Genomic DNA, 23759 nt, shown 5'->3' with positions numbered 1-23759 from the left:
AAAGGCCATGGATAGCATCTTGGAATACAGTGTGTTGTGAACGGAACAACAATAATAGAAAGATAAACTAGTATTACCTGTGGTGCATGGCTAATCCAAAATGCTCTGCAGTCCCACATGAGCTATTATGAAACTGCTTCCTATTTGCCAATTTCTCTTTTTCAAGGATACAAACATCCCCCTATTCCCCTGGCTCTTTTTTTAAGCCTTGTGAAAAATACATCTTCCCTACTGCAATAAATACTCAGTTATACTGTTACCAGATTCTACTCTATTGGTTTTTTCCTTGAGGATGATGCAGAACTTGTGTTTTTTAAACACCAGCTGAGAATATCAAGAATTATTTTCTATGCACAAATTTATCTGCTAAATTTTTACAGAAGGAAAAACTATAAATAATTTATAGGAATACATTTTTTCCTCAGTTGGCTCTGGTAATGTTATATTAGATTGGAAGTGCTATCAAAAATGGAATTAACTTCTTTTTTAATTTGTTGATGGAATATTAAATATTCAAGGAATTTCTCTGCATTCTTGCACACATCTCTAAACACACAAATATTCAAAATACTAAATTATTCTTAGCACCAACTGACAAGAGAAAAGTAGGTGGTGGTGGTGGTAGAGTGCAAACCTCCACAATTGTTAAGCCAATTCACATACAGTCAGAAAGGCTGCTGGTGGCTGTAATTTTTAATCTTTCTTATTAGTGTCATGATTCTTACCCTTATTCAGGTACTTGAACTTGTGTTTTAAAAGGAAAATAGGCAATAAACTGGAAAAGTATTAACGTTTCAGCTACTGTCTTTTTATTTGCAGCCTTATACCTCAAATACAACTTGCAGAAGATTCAAGCTCCCCACCTCCATCTGCTAGCACCAAAGAGGGTTTTTCTGAGTCTGAGAAGATACAAATATTTATTACTCCACAGACAGCTCAGGCTGTGCTGGCTCAGCACAGCCCCAAGGCCCTGGGCCCTGTGCATCACCACACATTGGCGCACATTTCTAGTCCTGGGCAGCTCTAATGGGACAGCAATGTGCCTCAGCCCCGTGGCCATGCAGGCTTGCTCTCATTTCAGTATCACACCTTTGTCTGAGAGCATACACTTTGGCCTACAAAGAAAGAAAATGCTAGAGGTACCCTAGCTACATTTTTATTTTTCTTTATTTATTTTTTTTTTAATATTTGCAACATCAAATTTGTGAAAAATAGAACAGAGGAAATCAGATAATGTTTTGTATTTTTCTCATGAAATTCTGTGTCTGTAGCTGGATGATACACAACTTATATGTGGAGAAGGAAACAAGACATGGAATTGAGAGCTCATTAAAAAACCACACATGGAAAAATTCCCTACAAAGTATCATGTGGAAATTATATGAATCCTGCATTGAATGTGGTGTCTCATAAAAAGCAAGTTATATCACATGATGACTTGACTCTGTTCAACTGGGATTCTGCCAGCCCACAAAGAAACCACAATCCAGACTTTTCTCTTAATTCCTAGTACTTTTAGGTCTATGTGGAACCAAATCAGGTGAATAGTATCCTTGAAAATACTCTCTTTAGTCCAGTCTCTGGCAGTACAGTTCAATTTCAGCCATTCTGGAAGTGCCCTAAGCTCTGTCTGCAAATCCACTTGGCTTCAACTTTGGCAATGCATTATAGACCAGATGGATTTAGGAAAGTCCACTGATTGGATTGATCAAATTAAAGAAAGGACAAGAGAGAAATAAATAAAAAATATTTTTTTCTCTACTTCCTAAAACATATAAAGAAATAGAATTAATTTATTTGAAACAGTTTCCCAGGTGTCTCTCTATGTACTCAGGTTGCAAACCACAGTTTAATGAATGCAGCCTGGCAGCAATCAGGGATGCAGCCATGGACATGCAGGACAGCTGCTCACTGTCCAAACTATGTGCTGCTCTATTAGTACTATCCTGAGGCCTGCAAAAATAACAGACATAAAACCCCTTACAGAACATGGGCATCAGAACTACTGAAAATGGAAACAGGCATAAATTCATCTTTGTGGTACAAACCACTAAGTCTCTCCTGATGCCAGAGCACAGATGCTTTGGACGCAGTTTTGATGTCCTAATGCAAGCTGTTAAAATCATAGAATCACAGAATCACAGAATGGCTTGGGTTGGAGGGGACTTAAAGATCACCTAAATCCAACACCAGGCATGTCTGGGGCACACCTAGAGTAAAGCAAGGAGAGGATCTATCCCCATAATCTTGTTCCTCTGGCAAAGTCTATTTTCCACACTCTTCAGCACTGGCATAATGAGCACACACCTACATATTTAGCTCCCTTTTTATATGGCCAACCTTGTTTGTTGGTCTAACACTCTACAGTTCTGTCAACTCAGGTCCATACATGAGTTATGGCAGAGCAGACTGACAGACAATAGCATTCATCCCAGAATTTTGGCTGGTGGGGCACCTACAACTCCCTTCCAGAGGAGCTGCAAAAACCTGTGCAATCAGCAGTATGGGTATCTCCTGCATGAACAAAGTTCATCTTCACAGTATCTGCAGTTAGTCCAAAGGATCTATTTGTCAACTTTGAGCAGGCAAACTGAACAGTATTTTTTTGGTAGAGGCTAAGTGCTCTGCCCTGGTGATGACTGTGGTCCTGGCTTTTCTCAAGGATGAACTGTGTGAAAAGGTTTTTTTTTCCACACAGCAGAAGACAGCTGCATTTATTCTTTCACCAACAGAGAAGCAACAGCATACATTAAAACTGCAGCCTGGCTGATGTAAAACGTGTCACACAGACATGCAGGATAAAAACATATTTTCTGCTAGTAAGTATTTAGCCCTTGTCATTGGATGCCATTACTTTAAAATTACAGCTCTGAAATCAAAACTTGCACTTTTCATTCACATAAAAATAAATGTGTGCTTGATTTGAATTTTTAAATGCTTTACATATTGCCACATCAGCTTTTCACATAAGTAAAACAAGTAAATCATATGATGTCTTTGCATATTAACCCCTGCCACTATTTACATAAGTCCTCTGAGACTGGACCCCTCTGGAGGACCATCTCCATGGTACACACCTATTCCTTACAGCACTGCATTTCACAATCTGTTTTAAAACAAAAATGAATTTGAGAAGCTAAAGACTAACTCTAAGGCTGAAGCAAGCAATAGTGTTGTTGTGCCACAATTTTTAAGAACAAGATGAATGCTTGTTGTCAAAAAAAGGCATTGGGCGGTCATGTTCCCATGAAACCACTCATTGCACAAGCACAAATGGGTGTCAGTAGTGCAAGATACCCTAAGTCAGTCCCCAGAAACTCTTAAGTAAACATGCCACCTAGTGTTTAATTGTGACAATTTCATTCATAAATCATCTTGATTGATTCCTCCCAAGCTGTTCCCTGCAAGTCTAGGTTGTATAGAGTCTAGGCAGATTTATCTGGAAATGCTTTCTCCAGATTTGCCCCCTCCCTCCCCCACAAAAAGCTCTGTCTCAACTTCTGCTTTGCTCCCGATAAACTCTGCCAAGCTACACTCCTAGACCGTCCTTTTTTGAGGAGCCCACAGCTCAGACTGCCATGAGCAATGCAGAAGGTGCTGAAAAGGGACCTCAGAGGGTCATCTCTGCTGTCAAGGTCCCAGACAAGCCTGACAGACTTGTCAGAGAAGCTGCCTTTTACCACCTGCCAAATGGCACCTGGCACAGACAGGCTTCCCACATCTCCCTGCCTGAAGGTACTGGGCACAATTATTCACCTGGGAAGGTGAAGCACTGTTTCTACCTTACAGCTTGCCAAAAGTGATGAGTCACCAAAGCTATAGGTACTGATTTGATAGATGGAACCAGCAGAAGATCAGGGAATGATGCTTTCAAAGTATAACATCTTCAAAAGCAGAAGACAATTTCCCTTGAAGACAGGGCAATCTCCTCCTTTGTCACCTCCAGCTCCTGCTCAATAGTTACACACCTGACTTAAACGCAAACAACCCTCCCCAAAGAAGAGCTACTGCATATTTGTGGCTTGGCTCCTTTCTATGCACTTAAAAACCACCAAATTCTCCTCTTAAAAATCCTAATGAGGTTCTCTTGATGCTTCTGTCATGGATGCTCCTGGGGATTAAATTCCTGTACTGAGTGACATCATAGTTCAAACTGTCCTGAGTTTTTGGTAATGTCTTGTTTGCACTTTTTCCAGATCAATAAAAATCTTAAATCAAACTCCTGTTCCTGCAGTACTTCCTCAGCCACTTTCCCCCAGCTCATCAAGTTGCTGTCTATCTCTATTCTTTGCTTGAAATTCCTCTACCTATTTTTGGTCTGTGTAACCATGTTCATGAGCCAACCAAATTTGAATTAATGTCAAGAGTGCCGTTTCATGAGAGATTGTACTACTTTACTAAAAATCCAATTATTCTGCATCTGCTGCATTCTTCTCACTCGGTACTTTTGTAAATCTATCAAAAAGGCAATCAAGTCTAACTGGCAGCATTCCTTCTTTATAACCATGCTGACGACTGTGTGCAGTCCCACTGATCTCCAGGGCTGGGAATGCATTAAAAGGAAGAGCCCACTGTTACCATTTGTACTTGTCACTCCACAGCGTCCTCTTTTCCAAATATGAGCAGTTTTTATAACTGGTTCCTGAACTTTGGAGTCCAACCTCAGCTGAGAGCAGTCAACAGCACTGTGGCCACCACCAGCTGTCTCCTGCCCAGGCTGCTGCCTTCCCCTGCCTGGCAGAGCCATCAAGCTCTGTTAACTGAGACTGTGCCCAACTTTCTGCTGCTGACCCAGCCCTAAAGGTGACCAGGGAGATATCTGCACCTGGATTCCTGGTATCCCAGCTGCAGGATGCTAACCTGTGTCTCTGTGGTGAGAGACCAGATGAAAAGGCCTTGGACACCAGGATTGTGGCTGCAGTTAGTGGCAATTCTGAACTGAAGGCTGAATGTCCCCTTGCCCCAGGGGGAGGAATCAAATAACTGGTCCTACTTTAGTGCATTGTCTTCATCTAGCCAAGATGAACCAGAGCCTAGATAATATATTTTCAGACACAGAAAACCATAGAGAAATAGGACTAGAAGGTACTGTGAGATGTTTTTCTCCTGCCTGCCTCAGGTACCCATGCTATCTGTGCCATTTCTGCCAGATGTTTTCTAATATGTTTCTATGCCTTCTGATGAGGGAGATTTTGTCACCCCCTCAGGCGCTCTAGCCCAGCATTTCATTATTCCTTCTTTTCTCCCTTAATAGCTAACCTGCAATGCTTATCACTGTATTTCAGTCCTATCATTTCTTGTCATATTCAGCATGAACACAGAGGACAGGGTATTTTTTTCCTTATAATTAACCAAGCCAATGTATGACCTAGACACGCACATCGCTTAAAATACTTATTTTCTAATCAAAATATAAAGGAAAATTACTACTTACAACCTAAATACTCTCTTTTTAACACTGATTCTGAGCCCTCCACTACCAGAAATTAATCTCTTTCTTATATTTAAGAAGTTGAACACTTGTCTTCCAACATCAAAACATGGCAGTTTAAAGACGCTTGTAAAATTTTAGTGCCTATTCCTAAAAGATAATTAAGTATAGATTTTTATTTAAAAAATGCCTTTTCATTTTCCAGTGGCTAGACAAATGAAATGTTTATGCTAAAGGCTCCATCCCAATCCCTGCAGAAGTTTGTTTATATGAATTGAATGCAATCAAACTGTGTAAAGAGTATAAAAGCCAAGATAATATACTCTCATGTAAGCTTTTATTTTTAGTACATCAAACTAAGCATGTTTTTTATGAAACAAACATTTAGCTTTAGTAGAATTATTAATAAGATCATAAGAGGAACATACCCCAGAGAAAAGGATTAATTTATGAATTTGATAGAGCCTACCTGCAGATAGACAGAACTGTACTTGAAGAGACAAGTGGCGTTTGCCTTAGGAGTACTATAAGCACTTCTGGTGTATTGAATAATTTTTAGCACTAAACTGAAATTCTTATCTGAGAAAATTCCAACCTTATTGTGATGTTCACATTGTTTCCATTTGGCTGTCTTTCTAAAACACTGGATTGGAAAACACCATGATGGTATCAAACTGGATATTTACCTTTGCTCCATATGCTTAGCAACGCCCTGAACTGCTCCAAGACTCAGTGAAATCCTTGGGGGTCTTCCCCTTAATTCAGCAGCATATGGATCAGATTATACCCATTGCATCATGTCATTTCTGTAAGTCAGTATTGTATCCAACTTACAAGTTCTCTTCAGGCATAATCATATCACTTATTCTGCTTGAGGCAAAAGTCATGAATTCTAAGCTGACAGTAATAACATAAACCAGGAACCTGGAGAGATGTTGACAGTTCAGAGAAGCAATGTAAGCAAATACTTTGCTATGGAACCTCTCTTTCTCTCGATTCCCTCAATTTACACTACTGTTATAATTGATAAGAATTATTCCTTTCAAAAATCCTTCTTTAATCAGTCTAAATAGTTAGGAGTTCCACAGTCAACTACTGTCTATTTTCCTAAACATAGACAGCCAGAGGGAAGGAATTGAAGCAGAAGCTGTCCACAATTTTACTTTGGTAGCTTTTTTATTTTTATTTCTTATCTAGTGTCTATTTTATATTTATGATGAACTAAATAAAAAAAAAAAGCTGCAGAGACACAGCTGGAAAATACAAAAGAATGCCAACACTGAAGGGCAAAAGAAAATTATCAGCTGAATATAATTTTGGTATGATGCTGTTTGTCATTTGAAATAAAAAATTATTAAAAAATATATGCTGTTAGACCTACTGTATTGATATAAACTCCTCCTTGCTGTGCTATAATACCAACGAGTATTCTGGATGGAATCACTCCTGAATTGCTAACAGTTATTTAAAGAGAGTCAGCTGTGTATTTAAGTACTCGTGTCAAGGCACGCTACCATTAAGTACGTACGTGTGGTAACCTGTGTGTAGAATGTTACTCTTGCAGGACAAGCCTGAGTGACTGATGAAAGGAATTCATTACTCCCAAAGTCATTTTGATGTATTAGTTTGTTGCTTCTAGCAGCAAAAATGCCACACACCTTTTATCACTGCATGTATTACTTAACCCTGCAGATAAAGGCCACCTTTGTGTACAGGATTTATGTTGCTTTTTATCAGCGTGCTGTCTGAGCATCTTCTGGGAAAAATCAGTTCTGCCAGGGAGAAGTCCCTTGTGAATTCTGTGGCCATGCATACAGGAGTGTGACTGTAACCACTAATAAAAGACAATGGTGGGCTGTTAACATCCATGTAGAACTGAGCATTTTAATTTTTTCTGACCAAGCATGCTGCAAAAAGAAGAGAGCTGAAGGCAATGTAAAATACACCACATCAAATTATCAGTGCCTTTCCAGCCCAGAGCCTACAGGAACAGATGCTTCTGCTCACTACCTTCTTAACCCCAGGATCTGCTACTGGGGCAGCACAGTACCCTGCAGCCCTCCTGTGGAAGGAAATGCTCAACATCTGGATAGACATCCCAGCAGAGAATTAAACACTGTCTAGAAACCTGTAATAGGATCATTAGAGGTTTAGAGGAGCTGCAGAATGGGAAGAATAATGAATAAATGAAAGACTGAAAAGATTTCTTTATTGTTGGCTAATAGCAGTACCTGTAGAAAATTCAATAAAGAGACAAAAATGGAGCTGCAAGATGAGGCTAAAAAGCCTTGAGAAAGGGATGTGGTGTGAATAACAATTGAAAAGTGTCAAATATCTACAAAAATTGAACCAAATCATAGGTTGTCTTAAAATTGACTGCCTCTTGTACAATATTGATGTAAGAAAAAGAGCAATGCCCTTAAAAATTTAGTTCCATAATCAGATTACATCTCCAGTTAAGGGATGTTGGAAAATAGTCCTTCCTGGAAGTCTTGCATTTTCTTCTATGGGAAATTGTGTGAGCAGCATGACTAATGAGGACAGCAATATCAACTTCTAGCAAAGTTATTCTTCCTTTTCTGTCACCTTTGCCTTAATAGGAATAGTTTTCTTATCTGTCTATTACTTGTGTGCTATTTTCTGCCACAGAAATCTACAGTCTCCCAGACTTCATAATATGCGAATCATTTCAGCTCTTTAGTTCTAGCTGCAATATTAACTGTGGGCTCTGTCATTTGCACTTCAATGTCTAGTGGTGAGTTCCACCCAAACAGATACAGAGAGGTTGCCATGTCAAACAGCAACACAGAGTTTTCTGCACTGTCCCGCTGTTAAGCGCGAACAGCTCGCTCTTGGTTTAGCTCAAACTCTGCCCTGCTCTGTACAGGCCATCACTGCTAAATGTCTCATGCTGCTTCTGGCATGTACTTGGAGCCAGAGAGGGAACAAGCAGTGCAGCCCAGGCTGCAAGCAAACTCATATTTCATGTACAACCGGTGTGTTTGAACCGACTGAGCCAGATCCGACCAGGAGAGAAGGTGATGGGAGCTTTGCCAGGACCCAAGTAAGCAGAGACCTGGCACTGAGAAAAGCCTTCCTTAATCTTTACTGCACTTACAACAGTTTGTCCTCTTTCAGATAAATTAAGATCATTCTTTTTGCAAACGCTTTAAGCTCAAATGCTGCCAAGGGTTTTCTTTAACTCCAGCCTGCTCTTCTCATCAGACCAGCACAGCAAAGAAACAAGTTGTGGGGCACAGCCTTTGTCTGACACAGGGCACCGTGTCACAGCATCCAGGTCTCACCCAGGCACAGGGTGGTTGCAGTAGTGCACAGGGCAGGTCACAGGAATGGGATTGGAACTGCAAGAGCAGGGAACAAGGATGGCGTCTCCATCAGCAACTGGGACAGCTTTTACGTGATCAGCGCATTAATGAAACTACAGCTTGTATTTACCTCCCATATTTCAATTCTTCAAACATATTTTCCAAATTACACTTGCTGAGGTGGGATTAGAAAGGGGTATTATTTTCTCCCTGTCTGTGGCACAAAGACTGCTGACTCAGTAAGGGTAGCATAGGGAAATGCAATAGCAATAAATGTTTCAGAAATACATATTTTACTGACAGATTACTGCAATTTTTTTCACTCCTATATGTGAAGATTAATTGCTTACAGCAGGTTACACTTCTCCTACATTCACCATTAACTTGAACTACTGGTAATTAATTACAGGCTGCACCAGTACCAGGTACTTATCTGCCCTACATTCTCTGGTATGTGTTCATTTGCCCCAAGTACAGCATTTCATAAGCAGAGCAAACATAAAGCAGGTGATCACAACTTTCCCAAGCTTAAATCACAACTCTAAACAGACAACATGTGATCATCAAATTTTTCTGGCATAAAAAACTCTATCCAAAATCCTTGTTGAACCTGGATCTTGTTAAAATGACAATTGCCTGCCCTGTTAAGAAAGAATCTGCAGCCTGCTGTTCCCCCACAACACTTCATTCCTAAAAATAGTTGTGGTTCCTTTCAGATTAAAGATCTGTTACACTATTCAGGCTAAAATTTGGAATTTGTGTCTACAAATCAAGCACCTCTTCAAAATCAGACAGGAATAACTTTTGGATGAAACACCAGCATTAAGTATCTTAGAGCATAAATGTTTTCTTATGCCTGATATAAAAAATGCTGGATAAAAAAAGCACGAACAACAACAGCTTAATCCAGCCCAATTATCACATCCCCTTCTGGAATGGGCATGACTCCACTAATTACAACCTCAAAGAAACTATCATTATGGGAACAGACAAGAACCCCAGGCAGTACCAAGGCATCTCATGCAAGTGCTGGCTCCTCCTGCCAGGCTGTGCCCTGGTGGCCCCCCTCTGCTGACCCACCCCATGGAAGGGTGGCACTGGGGTGACACCGAATAACCCCTGCTGCCATCCTGGGAGGTGACAGAACAGACAGACTCCCTGGACGGTGTTAACAAACACATGGAGGAGATGAATGCCTTCAGCTGCACTTTCACACTCTGGAATGAGCTTCAGTATGAAACAAAATCTCACTTGTAAAGAGCCTAATTTCTTAGAAGAGACTGATGGTGCTTAACCTTGGAGCACTGGATTCTCATCCTCCTCTTGAGAAATAATGGAAATTTCTGTCCTGCATGTCTGGCTTCCCCCCATCATTTCTGGATCATTCAAAACACTCTAGACAGCATTTTCAAATGAAACAGCCCAATAATCTTATTTTTTAATATTTTGCCTGTTTGGCTGGCCAGAGGAAAAAAACATGAATGATTTTTCACACAATCAGCAAAGAATTTACTTTGCAGAAAAACGCCATACTGAATATTCATTATTTTATTTCTAGGGTTCTGAAATTTACTGGAGTTACTCAAGTGGGTGAAAGTTGCAATTTGTGGGAAAATCATGGCCTTTGTTTAAAATGCTGTACAAGACACATCAGCCCCAAGCAAAATGTCTGATAGAACTCTCACTGAACTACCACTTTCCTGTAATATTTTTCTATTTTAGAGGAATTCTAAAGTTTATATAAAAACAAAGACGAAATTGTTTTTATCTCTGTTTTATCCCCATTTGTTAGTACTGACAATGGCTTGATAATTCACCAATTTATTCCAAAGCTCAGTCCATACTTTATCTGAGGCTAACGTGAGTAAGAAAATGGAAGATGACCAATGAGTCTCTGCTACCAAACCTCTCATGACTTCCCCCAGGAGCATTTGAATCAAAACCAGCCATGGTAGGCTTCATCATACAGACTTCTGTGAGCTTTTTCATAAAGTTGATAATATTTTAGTTGATGGAATCCTTTTTTTTTTCCCCACGGATTTGCATGAAATGATGGAAAACTACTGCTACTGGTAGAGAAGCCCACTGGGAGTCCTAATCATCAATATCAAGGCTACAGCTGCTACACCAGGTCTTCAGCCTGAGCAGATCCCCTTGTCTATTTAGCCCCAGTCCTCTTATAGCTGTGATTGCTCCTACTCCTCCTGGCAAGTAAAATATGTTAGAAACAGCTGCTCTTCCTCCTTCTGCTCTTCCCCTCTGTGGGAGGAAGGCAGAGAGGGTTGCCAACAGTGTAGTTGCTTAGCTGAAGCCAGCTATTTTTACACGACAGCACAGCCACAGAGCCCAGCCTTGCAGGCTGCTCCTGCCTGCACATACAAAAATCTAGATGAGCACAAGTCCTTGTAGGCCGAGGACCTGCCTTTCACTTTAGAAACACCTCAGAGACAAATAATCCTCTAAACACATCTCATTCAGCAGCAATACAAAAGAGGACCTAACACAATCATTAATGAGGTCCAGAGGTGTGTTTTCACTATTGCCAGTGCATTACATCAACTCCAAACATTTTTAAGCACAGGTACTTGGAACTAAGGATGCAGCACTTTCTCACATTAAGCCAATAGTTTTTTGAGCTATTATCAGGGAAGAGTCTTGCGCTGCATTTCTATTCATATGAAGTAGATCAGGTAGCAGATGTGGCAGAAAATTCACTTATTTTTTCTCCTGGCTGAGTCAGTTTTAATCTGGAGTTGTCAGCCATTGTCACCTATTGTGTAGCTTCACAAAGCCATACCTCGATAAAAAGGTAGTGGTGAAGGCGAGAGGCCAGGGATCTCTTCCATAATGGTTTGCCTTCTGCTGGTCTAAAAGGGTTTTTGCAATGCCTACTTACAACTGCCCAACCTGACGGATGGCATCCAGCCGCAAGCACAACACAAAACATAATCTGATATGGAATATTTGGTACTAGAGCAAACCCCTCTAAAGCCTTTGAGAACACTTGGAAAATAACAGAAGCCTTGCTCCTAAACTGCAAAGACTGTAAGTAAAACTAAACACAATTTTGAAACTGTACTTTTCCTTGTACAGATCAAATTCTTCTGATTTCCTAGATAATGTAGCATGGTTTTCAATTGCCATGATTGCTTTAATACACTACATGAATGTAATAATATTTACAATCATCCCAGTAATGACCCAGTTCCAGACCACCCTCTGGACCATTCCCTTACTTACACAGAAACACCTACACCAAAAAATCTGTCACAGTGCACTGTGTCCACTTCTTATTATGCCTCAACTAAAGTAAAAATTTCCTTTTTTATGCTGTCACAGCATTCAAAATCACCCAGTGTCCAATCACAGAAACCAACTGAACGAGTATCTCAATGGCATTTATTTCTTTTGGGTATTACAACACCATTCAACTGAACCAAAAACTGCCATCACCAGTGGATTTATTTTGAAATAAAATGTGAATGGAGGACTTGTTATGCCCTTCTCCAAAGGCTCTCCCTGCACCAGTATTCCTTCCCTAAAAAATGTCACTGTCAATGGAATTGATTTGTTATAGAGGATGAATAGGTTTACATGTCAGGTCAGTTACTCAAGCAATTATTACTGAGAAATCCAAACCAGTAAATAATCAGCCAATGCGGATACGTGAACCCAACAGATGATCCTGCTAGAAATGCCCTAGAGACACGAGGGTACATATAAAAAAGCTGATCTCTTTCATACTCTCCATGACTACATGACAAGAAATCCCCTCACTGCTTTCCAAATAAAAACTGGCTCTAGTTCCCAACTAGCTGGCCAGCACACTGAACACTAAAATCAAGTCACTCTGCAGAAGTATGCTTAACAAATGTCAGTAAGTCAATTCAGCTCAAGGACCAGACTCAAAAACAAAGTTTTGTTTGACAGCTCTTGCTACCATACCACCTGGGAAATTAAAATATCCACATGTCACTGCTTACAAGGCTGTTTCTCATATGTAAAATAATTTCTAATTTTAAATCCTCAGATGGCTGCTAACTGCACAAAATTCTCAGTTTATCATCATGTATGTCCTAGTCCATACAACGTTTTGGGATTCGAGCGCATAAGAGAAGGAGATCAAGCAAAGCCCACTTCAAATGAGAAGAGCGAGAAGAAATGGAGGCAAACAGGCAACATCCCAATTTCAGATCCATGAGAAGGAAAGAAAACACACAGTATCCCAATTTGAGACCCATCCACCAAAGGCTTGTCAGAGAAAAGGAGCTTTCAACCCCGTGCAGAAAGATAACAAACTTGAGCTGTGGTGAAGGGTCGGTGGGAACGGGATTCATAACCCTGCTGTGGAAAATACTTGAGTGTATGCATGGACAAATATAACCTGTGACCAATTGAGATGCAGCTCCGAAGGTAATAAATGGTATATACCCATATATTTACATGGTGAAAACATTTACATTTGGTACTTATTAGAAAGTTTTTATCATAGCTCCAGTCAAATATTAGTTGGGACCCAAGGTCATATTAATTTTGCAGTGGGATAGCAATACTTATTAAAGTACAGGAAAATAGAAACAGGTCCTCTGAGAAAACTTTTTCTTCTCAGGTTTGATAGAAAGACTGCTATTAATGACAAAAATTTTAAACAGAATACTTACCTTTTCAACTGGAGTATTTTCTTCACTCGTTACACTTGCTTTTCTTGATTCATTTTTTGTTCTGCTCAGCCTCCGGGACACTTTTTCTCTAAGCAAAGTGGCATATCCAATGTGCTCATATATGGGGTTTGTTGTCATTTTGGAAATATACTCAGAAGCCTTTGTTTCTATGTACAATGTTATCAAGCCATCTGTAACCAGATCATGGATTGATTCAAATCTCTTCTCCCCAACGAAGTGCTTCCCATCATAGAACAACCTGTAGTTTAAGGTCTGATTACCAAATCTGCAAAAACCAGAAAATAAAAGAGGGAGAGAAGAAAGAAAGAGAGAATTCAGTGAAGGCTCTTCCATCATGAAGCATTTCTGAGATGCAGAAAGCAGGTGCTTAACCACATATGGGCATATTTACAGTAAATGAAGAGATGGACATCTACCAAGTAATCAAAATCTTAAGGGTCTGAATCAGGCTCTGTCAGGAAGCCAGGGAGACCAAGCTCCTAATTCAGGGCCCAATTAAATACACAAAGTTCTGTGGGAAAACTCTAGCCCTATTTACAGCAGGTGTAACCCACTGGAATTTTTTAAGCGTTTTAATAATCCAGGTGCTGGATTAATAATACACATTCCGTTTGTGACACTGAGGTTGGAATCCCATCACTGATTAAAGCATTCAAAGACACACTATTGAGTTAAATGGTCCTTACATTGCATCAAAACTGCATGTCTGCAAATTTTGTTGGGACTTCAAATCACATGGTTTAAGCCTTTTATGTTTCACCCAGATTTTTCATATAAAATCCCAATTTATAATTAAATTCAGTTTTTGATTCTACAAATAATTATCCAGATGGAGTTAGAAAACATGTTGTTTCATCAAAACAATAGGCATTTTGCCATAATTCTTATACTTTATTTTTTTTATTCTTCATTTTGAAATCTCCTCCAAAACTAAAAAAACGTGTTTGTTCTTTTTCAGCTGACACAAATTGATTTTAATTTACACCACTTTGTAGTTTGGCATGACTCACCAGCTTTTCCAGCTTTACCATCTGCACATCAATACAAATTCTAAGCATGATTTCAGCACTGTATCACAGCTACTTGGGCTAACTCCTCAAAGGATTTTTCTTTCTGTCTTACTAGCAGAAGGGTAAAAATGCAGACTTGTAGTTTGTGTATGTCTCACAGGAATAATAATGCTATAAAAATTGCAAAATATTGTCAAGCAGTCTGTTTCATCTAACTGAATATCTTGTTCTCTTGCTAATACACAGTGTCTTTAAGACCTGAATGGGCAGGCTTTGAATGACACAGCTAAGGCAGGAAAGGCACCTGTGAGGGGCAGTGAGTTTGGAGCTTGGGCTCCCCCTGCATTTTTTGTTCAGTTGAATAGCTACTGCTTTGAGCAGTAGCATCCCATGATTCACAATGTATTCCTACAAAAAACTTGAGCTCCTACTGGGGAAGAAAACTGCCAGTTTTCAGCTTCTGGATGTCATGATTTTCCAGCTTTATTTGGGTTTATTATCACAGATAGTTGTTGATGTTTGTACACAACACTAAGCTCCAAGGACAACTTGTCTGTGTTCTCTACTGGGACGCATTCCTATTCTGCATTCACTCACATCTTTTATAGAGTCTTGAAGGAGAAGTTCCATCTTTACAAAACTTAACTCTAGGTAAAAAAAAAAAAAAAATCTGAAAATGGGCACTGCTTTTGAAAAAGGACTTCCTAGACAGGTGCTGAAGGACAGACTGGGTTGCTGCAGTACCGTGATGGTCAGACTGCTGAGAAGAGGGTGTAAAAGCACTCTGGTGTCACACAGTGTATTAGGTAATGGTGGAGACAGACTTCACTGAAAAAGGGACCAATATAATCCCCTCCATTAAGCACACTTACATTGGAACCATAAGCCTCTATTAAACCAGCATTTACCTGAGAGCAAGGGTGTAGCAGCCGGGTTGCCGCTGGCTTTCTCTAAGAATATATGCTCCTTCTACACCAGCAAGTATTTCATCTGCTTGCTCCCGAGAAATGATCCCGTGAAACCTGAGGGGAGACATTGCAGTGACTTACAGAATAATCCAACCAGAAAAACACCCTTCTCCACCCCAGAAAACATCTGAAAACTCCAGCACTCTCGAGCACCGTGGTCTAAGCCATCAGGGTAGCATCCAAGGAGCAGGATGGTCACCTGGCCTGGACAAGTTCAGCACAGACACAGAAATTACACTGTAATTCTCTTTCAGCCAGGATAAATTCAGCTGCACCCAAAAATTATTTTCTGTAAATGCCCAGTCTTTTCACAACTTTTCTCTTTTACCAGTCTATGCCCCTCCTCCTCGTTTCCTTTCTAGTGGCCTTACAGCAGAATTGAAAACTAGGCAAAAAGGCACTTAAAAAAATGAATTATTGCATTTTAATATGTAGTTATTTAAAGGTAGGTATTTATATACATAAATATTTAAGTATAATTAAAATCATAGGTCTTCTGATAATCAATTTGCTTCATTTTAACATTATATTGCTTCCTCAAATTTGTAAGGAAATCAGAGACAAAAATGGAAACAATTATTCAAAATTCTATTCTGCATACATTAAAGTAGAAGAAGGTACAGAGAAGTCTTGAGAAAAACATTGTTTTCTTCATGTCAAGGAGCTCCTCATTCAGTGCTGGAAAAAATCAATACTTCTCTGATTCTTTTGTCATTGCTATTTTAAGAAAGAAAGAGGGCCTAGGATGCACAATTAACCTTATGAAAACCAATATTTAGCAGTGATCTCTCCATAAGTACAAATTCAGTCTTGACAGCAGTTTGAGTCTTAACTCCTACGCACATTTTGCTAGCTGATAAGTCTCTGAGGGTCTCTTCAGAGGTTTTGAAAGTTTCTATTTTTGCTGCTGTCTAAAAAAAGGCACTAAAATGTACTGGCCTTCAGCATTTTCTCTTTTCTGACAATACATATGAAGTGGCACATTCCTAACACTGCCTCTGGCTTGGCAGTGAAAGAGAAGAAAAACACGTTGGATGCAAATGCAATTGTTCCGTTCTCTTTACGTTGACTTTTCACAACTAATACATGTTGAAAATATTAGGTTTAGATGACCTTTCCAGTGTGACTTTATGTTAAAGGTAATGTGAATAGATTAATCTTTTATCTCTGAACAGGTGGGGGAAAACATCCTCTAAATGACACAACTGAAACATGATTGTAACCAGTAAACTCAGGGCAATTCATAATTTTAGTAAAAAATAATAAGCATAAGGTATTCCCCACAAAATACAGCTGACATTAGGTTAGATATTAGGACAAACTATCTGTGATCAATTAAGAAATCAGTTGGATGTGATGCTTGGGACACCTGTGAAATTTCTTTAACCATGAGTGGTAAGCACTGGGTAATCTGGGCTTTCTTATGGATATTTTTAGTACATTTTTATAAGAGCATGAAAAGAGCTTGCATGTGGTACAAGATCCCCTGAACTAATGCCTGCTTCTGACAGCAGCTGACAAGAAATGCTTACAGAAAGAGTTCAGGACGCAGTGACATATTTCTTTCACTTCTCATCCCTGCCTATCCATCACTGCTTTAGACACAATCCTGTCTGATCACTTGTGACCTTACCCTTCACATATTTGAGAATCTCACTTGTAAACCCTTTTAGATCTCGGTGCTTTTGGCCTCTGCAGCTGCCTCTGGCAGTGAACTTGAAAGAGGTACCGTGCATGTTCCCTTCTTGGGCACCACAGAGGTGACCTCCCGTGGCAGGAGCTGCATCCCTTCACTCCACCATTGCTGCCCCTCACAGCACCTTTCTCTTCTCCCATAACCTTTGAGAGAAGGGTGGAGGAGTAAAGAGTAGAGAGGGACCAGAAATCTGTGCACTACCTGAAGTGCAGCCACATCACAGGTTTATACAGTAATGTAATGATGCCTTTTTGCAGTTTCCCTAGAAATTGCTCTTTCTCTTTCCAAGTACTTCTGAGCACTGAGTCAGCTGCTTTTATAGGACTACCTCAGTACTTCTGAAATCTCCTTTCAGAATGATAATAACTGGGGTGATCTTGCCTGGGCAGGTTAACCAAGATGACATCTTAGAGTTCCTGTCAGCCCTGCTGCCCCACAAACCCAGGCACGTTCCTGGATAAGAGGCTGCAGCAATGGTTTTACAAGTCCTGCTGTAGGAAGTGTGATGTGTAACTCAAGTAGCAGCTGTCTTCAGCTCTCTTGTACTCTAGTGGCTAGATCTGAATTCCTCATTGGCAAAGGTAATATTTAAAAAATGAAACTTCAGTAATTAGGGGCAAAGCTACTGGTTCTTGAGGTTTCTGGTGGTAGAGAAGGATCATTAAACATATGTGGTGTGTCTGGGATGGAATGAAAAATAGAACATGGGATCTAAGTAATTCAGCTAGTGATAAGGGCTGGGGTCTCAGCATATTACTCCAGCAAAGGCCAAATGCCAAGGCTGGGTGGCTGCTGCAGTGGCTGTGCCTTTCCCCTTCACCTGCCTAGATCTCCATGCTAATGCACAACACAGCCCCTTCCTAGTTATTTATTGGCAAAAACGGCACTGAGCCCAAAGGAATTACACTCTGGTGGTTTGGTATTTTTCTTCAAAGAAAAATACTGTTCTTCTTTGGGTATCTTGGACCTGGTAACTTTAGCAGGGAGAGCAGCAGCTACAACCAGCAGTATACACATACTTCCACAACTGAGTAGGGTGGTGAAAGCATAGGAACATACACAAAAAGGCAGTGAGAGAGAGACGAGCAGCTTCTCCCCTTCCCAGGCCAGTGCAGAACCACTAGCAGGTTTAAGCAACTACTAAAATAAAAGGAAGGAATACCCCAGACAATACTTTTTGCTCAAAACTCTCCTGAGAGAAGTAAAATAAACATGCAGGCTCACACAACAGCAAAATCCAAGGATTGTGATCAGCAGCAATGGACTGTAACACAGCTATATTGTTAGGCTTTCACTGTATTTGGTTCCCAGTTAAAGGTAAAATATTTTATTAGACCTCCCTTGTGCCTTTTTTCTTAGTTATACTGTAACAACTTTTGGATATACCAAACAGAGAGTTAAAAGAGAAAAACACTTACTCTCTTCCATAATACTTTGGTCTGTTCTCCACCTAAATTTTGAAAGAAAGAAAGAACATATTAAAAACATAATTCTAAATAAACTACAGAAAAATAAATTAGTCTTGATTAATAAGGAGGACTATTGCATCCATCTAAGCTACAATATTCTGCAGACTTAAAACTGTGACTGGAACACGACTACACAGAACATAAAAATGAAAACAGAAGAGCTGGTTTATTGATATATTTCTGGGAGGGAAAACATGTATCAGTAGTCAAAAAATAGAACTACACATAATTGTATGAAATCTGACCAAACAGACAAAGAATATTTTACTGCAGTTTTGCCAATCTAGTATTTATAATGGACTTTAGTTATATACCCTTTGTATACATTTGTATAGACATTATTTATATTACATATGCAAAATGTATATATACTACATATAATGTAGACATTTATATACATTTTTGCCTTTATATGGCAACTGACCCAAAACAAAATGTTTAAAATCCTTGGAAAAACAAGGGTTTTGTGTACTTAGACCTAGTCCTAAATTCCGTGAAGTCTCAAGCTTTTGTGGGCCTGACCCAAAGTACACTGGAAGTGGCTGGGAAGACTGCCAATCATCTCAGAGCTCTTTGAACCATATCTCAGGGTGCCAGGTTGTCACCCAGGAGCTTTGAGTAGGCCTGGCACGGCAAGTCCCGGTGCCATTGCCAGTGTCATTCCCGGTGCCATTCCCGGTGCCATTGCCAGTGCCATTCCTGGTGCTGCTCCTGGTGCCATTGTCAGTGCCGCTCCTGGCGCCATTTTTGGCGCCATTCCCGGTGCCTCTCCTAGTGCCATTCCCAGTGCCATTCCCGGTGCCGCTCCTGGTGCCATTCCCGGTGCTGCTCCTATTGCTATTCCCAGTGCCATTCCCTGTGCCGCTCCTGGTGCCACTCCCAGTGCCACTCCCGGTGCCATTCCTGGTGCCATTCCCAGTGCCATTCCCGGTGCTGCTCCTGGTGCCATTACCGGTGCCATTCCCGGTGCTGCTCCTGGTGCCATTCCCAGTGCCATTCACGGCGCCATTCTTGGTGCCATTCCCAGTGCTATTCCCGGTGCCGCTCCCGGTGCCATTCCCAGTGCTATTCCCGGTGCCATTCCCGGTGCTATTCCCGGTGCGGCCGGCAGGGGGCGCCGCCGGCCCAGCCTTGGCGCGGGGCCGCTCCCGGGGCGCCCGAATTAACGCGGCCCGGCCAGGGATCATTAACGCCCGGACATCATTAAAGCCCGGGCATCATTAACGCATCCGCACCCGAGTGTCGGCAGGGAGAGCCGCTCCCTCGCCAGCCACAGAGCATACCAATATTGCCATCTCGCCGGGCTGCAGCTTCAGGCTGTGCTTTCATCAGGAAGAGAGACAGAGCTTCCTCTAACATACACGTAAAGTGTCCAAATTATTGAAGAAGATTATCTGAGCTCTGTATATCTCCACGAAGATGGAGAATAGGTGGAATTACTGCTTCAAATATGCTAACACGTGTATGACAAATTGTGGTTTCAAGACTGTTCCATTCTTTAGCATAAAACCCATTTAGTGATTTTCCTTCAATTTTTCTGACTGGAAACAAGTGCTCTTGTTCATGTTTTCATGAATTCTTATTATTTCACTCATAAAAACTTTAAATTGGCAAAGGTTTTCTTTTTACTTTTTTTTCTGAATAGCAAATGCATAAGTGTCACATTTTTGATTCTACACGCCAAGCACTGAAGAGAAGCAGCTGACTTTCTACCCTGCAGTCACTAGGGCTACAACACAGCACAAGATGAACAAAAGTCTGTACAAGATAATGAGAATCTTCAATGGAAGCCCTATGGGAGTTCAATCAAGTCCTTACTGTGCTTCTTCCCCAGCTCGGCATTTCTTTTCTAGCACGCCATTAACAATAGCAGTATCACAGCCTTGGAACTCCTGCCCAGGAATAATACCTTGATACAAACATTTCTGAGCTCTGAGGGGCAGGAATAAGAGAGAAAAGAACACACAGAACTGAAGGGAGAGCAAAATCAAAGGAATTGCCAAGTGCAGGTGCTGTGTTTCTATGTGCATATACGGGAACTTGGAGAAGAAAGTGCATTAATTCAATTTAGCTTTCTATTTTTAAGTAAAAAAATAATATCAACAAAAGATGTATTACCTCTGAAAGGAGGTTGTTCATATGTTCATCTTCAACAGCATTATATGACTGTATTATCTTGGAACTGTGCAGCCTTCCTGTCATCCTTACAGACCTTAATAACCCTTGAAAGCATAGATTTAGTTGGCAACTCAATTAAAAATTGGGTATCAGAAGCTGGGTTATGTAAGACCATCACATGCAATCTTCTCTTTCATGGAAACAAAGGCTACTCAGTATGCTGAAAATTAGTGAAATTTACTTAGACAAAAGAAGTAAAGCATGAGTTTCATTTAGTAGTCAGAATCTGCTTCTATTAAAAAATACTGATTTACCTTGATTGCATTTATATGCAGAACAAACCCCAACACTTTCACTCAGAAAAAGGAAAGTTACTTGGACACACGTTTGAAATTAGCTTTAAGCACAGGTTCCCCCATATATGTTTATATATGTAACAATATATATATCTGAAGTATAAAAGCAATCTGGAAATAACTCCTTGAACAAAGGGAGGCACATTTTTTTTATCCTTCTGACACCATTTATGCAAAAATACAAACTTTTCTGTGAAATTTTTATCAGTTGACTAGCAACTGACTGAACCATCCTGGATAATGTGATTTCCTCTTTCCCTGCTGTTCATGAGCTAAAAGATTTGCTCTACTGAAAATCCACACAAAGTCTCTCTACTTCTCCCTTCTTCCTCCTATTCCATAGAACAGGAACCTTAATTCCAAAACATCTTTTAGCATTCACATGTCTAAAATGACCATAACCTCAGTATTTGGTTTTAGACAGGAAAGATACCGTAGTATTTTCTGAAATGAAGCTCCTGACCTGTCAGACCATCCTGGTGCCTCAGAATCTAAAAATCCCCTCTTGTGCTTACTGCAACCCTTGCCCTGAAATAACAATTTCTGTCCTAACCAAATTTATGACTAGGAACAAACACAAGGAAACAAAGTTAAAGCAAGATAAAAGATCAAAAATAACATCAGGGTCTCTACATCAAAACCAGAACGTTGGACTGAACTTGGAAATAAACCAAAAGCCTGCACAATTGATGAAGCAGAGGCTTAAAAATATCAAAGGAGCCAGTAGGTCTGTTTTGTGCCGACTGCAGACTCTGTAAAAACTTCAAGGGAAATTCTATATATTCCAGAAGGCAAAGGTGACTGAAATTCAGTTGGGATTAGCTTCTCCCTCCTGTTATAAATGGGTTTGCACACACAAAGTCAGGCAGATCCACCTGAAAGAACTCTCAGCAGCAGAAAGAGCAGAAAATCCACAGGTGGGGAAGTGACTATTTCTTGGTGATAGGAGCTCAGAACAATCAGCCCTATTCTGAGAACACACACACACTTAGGGTTTTGTTGCATAGATAATGCCCATCAAGAACACTTACGTCACTTTCAGTACAGTCCTGACAATTTTCTTGCTGAAAAAAGAGCCACCTTTCCTAGGCAACCAGTTGGGTCTAATGCTTAACTCGCTAGACAGGGAGCAAGGGGAGAGATCAGAGGGTTTGAGTAATTTATGGATCCTTACACTAACAGACAAAAACAAAGTACAAAAATGAGGAAAATTGCATAAGGCAAACTACAGCTCTTCACTAGTGAAAACATATTTTGCCTTGAAGAGCATCACAGCTTGCTTTTACTTCCCCCATACAGAAGATAAATTACATGGTTTCTCCCTCTCCACTAAAAGTATGTAGCAGCTTTCAATTCAAAAGTGAGATGATAATTTTTTGGCTTGAAAAAAAGCATTATTGCCAATTTCAAACCAAAAATGTTCTTCCAGAGTAGGCATTTCTGGCTGTTGTTCCAGAAGCCATGGGGAATATGCTGAAAATCACTAATGAAATTCACAGTTGTATAAATTGCGAAAAAACCAGTGAATGCCAAAATTGTTTAAAACTCATGTCACATTGATCAGGAAATAAGATGTATGGTGAAACAACCTAAATCACTACTAATCCAGTAATCTTACAAAGCTAGCAACATTCAATGACATCTAATCTTGATGCATGCTCAAAGAGAAATGAAACCCTGCACAGCTCTCCTGGCACTCCACAAAAGCCTTTGGAAGCTCGTGTTTGAGAGATTCTGCATACTCCAGCCTTGACTGCCAGCCTGCCAAACCTGATTGCCTCTCCCCAACCCCCAAAAACCCCTTATTGTTCACAGTCTACTTTTATATAATTTTTACCATGTTACACCATATCCTTCAAGGTTGTACTTGGATTTGACATCAACACTGAGAAGAAAACAAGCCTTCTTAAAATGAACTAGCTATCTGAGCTAATCAATATAGTATGTTTACATAATTTCAAAGTTTACTGAATTTCAATGCACTGGGATTTGTGGCTCCTCTTCTGGCCAGGATGGTTTAGCCCTAGCATGACATATTCCCAGTAATATACAGATTATTGTATTAAAATCCCACACCACTCTGCAAGATAACTCATCACAAAACTACTGGGAATCATGCAGGCAGGAGGTGAGCATCCCCTGATGTGTCAGATTTTCATTGCAAGCCCTGACATCCGAGCCACACTGCACTGAAGAGTTCAAGATACCCTGAAGGATTCTTTCTGCCTAAGTACTACCACAGAAAATAAAATAACTCTAATTTCAGAAAAATTTAATTTCTCTTCAGCTTCATTGCACAGGACATATTTCCTTATCCAGTGGCCAGAGCTGAAACCTAGAAATGCTGGAATGAAAGTTTAGAAATCCCCCTAGGACAGCAATTCTCTAAGTCAGAAGGCACAGCACAATGTAGCATTGTGGACCCATTTCAGCCACTACCTTAATACATCCATGATGAGAATATAAATATTGTTTCAGAAAGAAACAATAAGGTGGGTGGCTGCACCTGGTTCTCTGTTCTTCAAAATATAGAAAGAACAGGGAAACAAGATCCACGAGTTAATGATGTTGGTGTGTTTACTCAGCGCAGGCAGTGAGGCATTTTCCCAAAGGAAGTTTAATCTGATATATTTTCTGTTTGGAACAATCCTAATTATTTTTCAGTAACTCTGGTTGACTGGATATAAATATGTTTTTCAGCTC

The 23759-nt window shown here is 40.2% G+C and overlaps 1 protein-coding gene across 1 annotated transcript in view; it reads right to left on the bottom strand.

Annotated features, from left to right (window-relative positions):
* CHN2 (chimerin 2) overlaps window positions 1-23759 on the bottom strand; it is a 158308-nt gene that overhangs the window by 51008 nt on the left and 83541 nt on the right. The window contains exons 4-6 of the mRNA XM_064704546.1: window positions 18532-18563; window positions 15358-15471; window positions 13419-13704 (exon numbers count right to left, since the gene is read on the bottom strand). Coding sequence (XP_064560616.1) covers window positions 13419-13704; window positions 15358-15471; window positions 18532-18563 — 432 coding nt within the window. The remainder of the gene's footprint in view (window positions 1-13418; window positions 13705-15357; window positions 15472-18531; window positions 18564-23759) is intronic.

The sequence above is a fragment of the Zonotrichia leucophrys genome, chromosome 2, assembly GCF_028769735.1.
Source record: "Zonotrichia leucophrys gambelii isolate GWCS_2022_RI chromosome 2, RI_Zleu_2.0, whole genome shotgun sequence".
In the NCBI taxonomy this organism is placed as follows: domain Eukaryota; kingdom Metazoa; phylum Chordata; class Aves; order Passeriformes; family Passerellidae; genus Zonotrichia; species Zonotrichia leucophrys.
The sequence above is the reverse complement of the archived record's forward strand: the minus strand, read 5'-3'. Positions and strand labels throughout refer to the sequence as shown.